The 5,820-nt window shown below is 42.6% G+C and overlaps 1 protein-coding gene across 1 annotated transcript; it reads right to left on the bottom strand.

The window, feature by feature from the left end:
* Positions 1 to 197: 197 nt before the first annotated feature.
* rrad (Ras-related associated with diabetes) lies at positions 198 to 3,434 on the bottom strand. The gene is made up of 5 exons (XM_034526223.1): positions 3,201 to 3,434; positions 2,531 to 2,922; positions 1,796 to 1,869; positions 1,474 to 1,678; positions 198 to 1,087 (listed from the first exon to the last, which is right to left on the bottom strand). The coding sequence occupies exons 2-5, from the start codon at positions 2,901 to 2,903 to the stop codon at positions 810 to 812; spliced, it is 930 nt and encodes a 309-aa protein (XP_034382114.1). The 5' UTR covers positions 2,904 to 2,922; positions 3,201 to 3,434; the 3' UTR covers positions 198 to 809.
* Between the last annotated feature and the right edge of the window lie 2,386 nt (positions 3,435 to 5,820).

Raw genomic sequence — 5,820 nt, 5'->3', positions numbered from 1 at the left:
TCCACTGATACGATCACATTAATATTCATGAAGATGTAAATCGCCTGAACAACATCTTTTCTGTCGCAGTCTGCTGAACACTTTGAGGAAGGAATAATACACAGAAGATTTTATCTTTTAATTTTTTTAAAAATTTTATTGAAAAAGGAAATCAACGTAAACAATGTATTTCCAAACAATGTTAAGGTTCACAAGACATATATCACTTATTGCTTTACTCATACATTCACATCCTGAATTCAATGTTATGGAACAACATAGAAAAACAATTTTCTCATATATTTGACTAGTCCGCAATAACTTGGCCGAGGCACGAACCTGCGTACCACGTTTCAAGTAAATATGACTCCAGATGACCAAGCAATATGATTCTTTACCATGTCTTTTGGGATAATGAGATGTACGTTTGCATTCAGCATTATTCATGTTTTAGTATTTACATCAATCTCCTTCAATAAAGGAACACAACAATAACCCAACAGCAAGGCAATCTGTGCGACTCATGACAAAAAACAAGCCTTTGTGGATGTTTCATACATACACAGCGACATGTTTAAGGCAGACAAAAATAATAACAAAATAAAATGGACATTTGCAAAGCTTCATGCAGGTTATTACCATTATCATGATATGACTTGAATAGTGTCATTTGTATTAATTAAGTCCGCTCTTTGCATTTGGTTGGTGTCTAAAAAGTAAAAATATATTTCTGTACAGCTCTATTAGTCCTTTAGGGTTAGTGTTAAAACACACACAGCGTCTGGTCTTCAGAGGCCAAAGAAAAAATGTCCGCCTGTCCCGTCGGCTCCTCAGAGAACTGTTAGGTCATGGCAGGACTTTGACTTCTGCCGAAACGCCATCTTCTTGTTCTTGCGTGCAACCATGCGGCCCAGAAACCGCTTGGCCTTCTTGCCGATGCTCTCCCTGCGCCTGCAGTTGGCCATGCGTCGCGCGTTCTCCTCCTTGCTGTCTTTCCTCAAGCGGATCTGTCTGACGATGCCCTCGAATAGGTCGTGCACATTGTGGTGAAGCGACGCAGACGTCTCGATGAACTTACAGTCAAATACCACCGCACAGGCGCTTCCCTCTGCGATAAAGAACATATGGAGAAACGACTTTTGAGTAGATGCACAATGGAGCACGAGTAGATTAAGGCTTAGAGGTGAAAATGGGACACTAGAGTGATAACAGTTTTCAAACTGTGGCTTTAGTTTCATAGGTATTTGAAAGTAGGCCTGGCCTGAACCTGAGCAGTCAAGTGTAACATGTGGCCTGCTATACCACAGCCAGTCAAGCCCAACCAGTACTGTATGATTTGATCACACATAGCTTTTAGCTCTAAATGATCAATATTATATTTCTATTTAGGCAACCAAATGTCCTAAACCACTTTCCTGAGCTCAAAAGTGATATTATCTTAACACATCCATGTCACATTTTAGTTTCAAAGGTTAGTTAATCATTGTGACTTACCATCTACAGACACCTCTCTGGACCGCACCAGGTCACTCTTGTTGCCCACAAGGATTATGGGAATGTTCTCTGACTGCCTGGCCCGGCGGAGCTGAATACGCAGCTCTGACGCCTTCTCAAAGCTTGACTTGTCTGTCACTGAATACACGATGATGTAGGCATCTCCCATCCTCATGCACTGATCCTGCAGCCACTGGCTGTTATCCTTCAGGAGAGAAACACATCCCAGGTTTAGCATCAAACAAAGCTGAGTCTGTCTTTTCCTAATGTAATATCCATGAATCATTATAAGCAAACAATGTATAAATAATATATAACTCACTTGTTCCCAGATGTCATACAACACAATGGAGGACTCTTCTTCATCCACCACGATAGATCGGTCATAAGTGTTTCCTGAGGAAGAAAACAATTAAATATTATACACACTGACAGAGAGGGGAAAACGCATATAAATAGACATGTTTATAGTTTATTTTCTTCACACTGATGTGAGCACTATTTCTCTTTTGTAGTCTTCACATTGAAACACAAAGTTGATCGCAGCCTGTGATCAAGCCAGCTGTTGATATTTGTCCTTCACATTATGGTATTGGATGTGATTCTGACAGCTGTACTACTGAGGGCTGGTGCCTCGCTATGGAAATAGCAATACTCAATGCATGTACACTCTTGCATGCAAAAAGTTGTGTTTTTTTCTAATACATCAACTAAACTTTATGACTGTTCTCATACATAATTCTGAATTAGAGAGTTTATAAGGGTTTAATATTATTATTTTTTATATCCACATCTATATACTTGGTGTTGCTTCTTTTACAATTATGGGTAAAATTATTCAAAAAGTAAAACGTGGCCTCCAAAGTTGTGATGCTTAATATCACATTCATTCAATAAACATTGCATCTCCAAGCATAAATAGTTGCACCGTGTGTAGTATGTTGACTAAATTAACCTTTGACAATGACACATGCATCTCCAAAGACAATAGAGGGTGTTGTGGTAGTGGTGGGCTTGCAATAGGGGTTTATGACTCATCCTCAGCATCTCCATTTACCTGCTTCATCCCAGTCGTGACCAGCATCCTCGACCCCTCCAAAGACGCGCGCGAGGCTCGACTTGCCGACGCCGTGCTCCCCGAGGAGAACCACCTTGTACACCGGGGACTCCGCTTCGCTGCCGGTGGAGATGACGGAGTCGGAGGAGTCCGACGCGCAGCTGCCGCGGTGCTGCTCGTTCGGGGAGTAGGACGTGCAGCGCAGGAGGTTGGACAGCTCGTCCGTCTGCCCGGTCTGTGGAATCGTGGCGCGCAGGTCGCGGTCGTCCACCGGCATGCTCCTCCGGTGAAGGTTCGGTAGGTTCATGGGGAACGGCACGCTTCCTCTTCTCCTGTCCATGTTCCGCAATTTGTCTCCTTTGTTCAAAGTCATTGTGTTTTTTACGGAGGATCTGTGGATGAGTGTGACATGCGTTAATCCGTGCTCTTATGTATAATCAATCACATTTAGATAGTTCTAAAGGGGAAAACAGTCAAATAAAAATCGATATAGAGAAATAGTGATGGATAATACCACACGTGTATGTGATGTTGTAACATTAAAACATTTAAAGAAAATATGAAATCGTGTATTTCTGAAATGTCGACTTGACCACGTTAATCAACTCTACTAAACATAACACGCATAAAACAAAAGTTCAAATGTATCATAGGGAATAAAGATACTTACTGGTAGTTAAATACAGCGAGGGAAATCCAATAATCCTTGGTTTGAAGAGGTTTTGTTTGAGTCTGATCAGAAGCGCTGCTCGGGATATTTATGTAGGTCTGGGAGTGACGTAGGCAGGGATTCGCCCCAGAAAACCACGTCTCCGTTTATTATAGTGGTGCGTAACAGCACCATCATCCAGAGGAGGGGGTGTATAACTGGAAGAGCTGAGGAATCTCCCTTCCGCATCGCCAAATGGAGAGCTTACCTCTGAGGGGGCGGCCAGAGATGAATCCTTGAAGAGGAAAAGCCCACTTAACGCTAGAGTGATATGCATATTTAATATTAATTTCACAGATACATTTAGAGACGGTAGGAGGATATCCACATGATGCAAGACGTTAATATAGCGCAATGAGGCTTTTACGGAAATGCATGATCGCTTGTCTTGCATATGCAATCTGTTCCAGAGCCTCGTGGTCGCTGCAAGGTGGAGGAGGTCAATGCTTCAAATATACAGTATCATGGGAATTTTATTTAATTCGGTGCACGTGTAACATGCGAAACGTTTGGCATTGATTCCTTAGTCGGTGGAAGCCCGGGGATAACATCACACTTGAATTCGTTTGTGTGCATATAAGCAAAACAAATGAAATCGTCTTCATGTAAATGCAATGAGCACGTACACATTCTACAACACGGTGGCATGTATTCATCATTCACGCCTATCTTTCCACCCACCACCTTGCAGTCTGAAATCTGAAAGGAAATGAAGGCTGCAGCCATAAATCCCTTCCGTGCATGTGCAGTTGAAATTCTTCAGAGATCCTGATCTCTACCAGCAACGTTTGGTTTTGCTGATCCACGCGTTACGTGAATAACTCAAACATGCTTTCAGTTTTCAACAACAAGGCTGTGTAACACATTCATTGAGGCACATCTCGTTATGCTGTCCTAGAGGAGCTCAATTCATTCAAGATCTGTTTGCTTTTTGTTTTCACCTCTGCATGCGTTTTGTATCCATCATCGTTTTGTCAGATATTTTCTTGCACATAATGCAGGTAATTGGCCATGCATCTAAGTAGTGTGTTGCTGCCCTCTTGTGGTTCCAGGTCTTACACTACAGTTGAACCCGTTAAACCTTTTAAAACAGGACTTCTATCGATACGTGCAGATGCGACACTATGTGAATACGGAGATGAAAAATATGACAAAGAGTACATATCTGATAGAACTGTTTAGAAAAGCATATAACTCAGATTTAGACACTATCATATATATATCAACCTCTTATATTAAAACAAAATGGGAGAAGGAGGAAGGAATTGACAGTAATATGTAAAGTTCAATGGAAGTGTGCCAGCTCACAGACATGGAGAGAGTTTGGGTGGAAAAAGGTGATACAGTATTTTATTACACCCTCTCAGAAACGTCACTATGATCGTGACCCTCCTGTTTGCTGGAGAGGATGTGGAAATTAAAACGCAAACCATTATCATATTTTTGGGTATTGCCCTGTTATCACATACTGTTGGAGAGGGATCGCTCTAAAAAACATGTTTGAGGGTGAAATACCTTTGGAAAGTAAGACCATGTATCTGGGATATTTACCTAAAACAAATATTTAATAAATGTACTTCTGGTGTCCGGCAAAAAGACTCTCACCAGGAAATGGTTATCACAAGAAAGTCCTACTCCGAATACATGGATGGACTCCACAATGGACATTTACAACATGGAGAACAGCATCTGTCCACTACAAACTGGAACCATTTTTGGCATATTGGGAAAAATGGGTTACATATGTAACCTCCTCTGTGAACCTGCGAAAGCCAAAAAATAGTAATATTATAAACGCAGATGTTATCCATGTGAGGCCAAATGATAGGAACCGTCTGCATGAATTATATGCATTATACATCTTATAATACAGAACATACCACAGGATGCTATGGTATGGATTCTAGGCACCCACTTATGAACAGCACATTGACTGTGATTTTAATATTTCCCTCTGCTGCTGCCAGACAGAGGCCTGATGTATCACAGGTGTTACAGAGGATATGTGGGCAGTGAGCCTCTCCTGCCTGGTTTCTAGTCCTAAGAGACCCCTACCAGAGGGTGAAAGATCGGAGAGTGGTGGTGGCTGGGTTCAGGGGATGTGGCCTCTGCCCTCCTGACCCAATGGCCATTGACTGGCTGACGGGGTCTTTGCGACCGGACTGCGGTGTGGGACCTCCTCTCTACCTCCGCCAACCCAATCGCCATTTTCCTGGGGTGTGGCTGATGTTTCCCTTCCAACATGCTCCTTTCCCCATCACCAGCAACAACCTCCACCTTCCCCTCTTCCTCCCAATCCTTACATCCGCCGTAACCTCAGGCCCGTTAACAGTGGACCTGGCCCACCTCCTGGCCAAAATCAACTACAACTGTAACACCGACAAGGTCGGGAGGAACATCCCCAAGGTCGGGTTACTGATGTCTCAGGAGATGTATGACGTCATGGAGGAGGCGGAGGCCCACATTCTGGCTGCTTCAGCCACCAGATCCAGACTTCTGAAATTCACATATAAATCAGAACGAAGCTACTAACTATTGTGACGCAGACATTATTATGAGTATGTATTTTAGTGTGATTATC

The sequence above is a fragment of the Cyclopterus lumpus genome, chromosome 3 (assembly GCF_009769545.1).
Source record: "Cyclopterus lumpus isolate fCycLum1 chromosome 3, fCycLum1.pri, whole genome shotgun sequence".
In the NCBI taxonomy this organism is placed as follows: domain Eukaryota; kingdom Metazoa; phylum Chordata; class Actinopteri; order Perciformes; family Cyclopteridae; genus Cyclopterus; species Cyclopterus lumpus.
This window is presented reverse-complemented; position numbering and strand designations above follow the sequence as displayed.

Bases quoted from the DNA above. Each gene is read 5' to 3' on its own strand.
- rrad (XM_034526223.1), bottom strand. From the start codon at position 2,903: ATGACTTTGAACAAAGGAGACAAATTGCGGAACATGGACAGGAGAAGA. The intron at 1,870-2,530 runs GTAAATGGAGAT...TTTCTTCCTCAG, and splicing joins TCACGACTGGGATGAAGCAG to GAAACACTTATGACCGATCT. The intron at 1,679-1,795 runs GTGAGTTATATA...TCTCTCCTGAAG, and splicing joins TGTATGACATCTGGGAACAA to GATAACAGCCAGTGGCTGCA.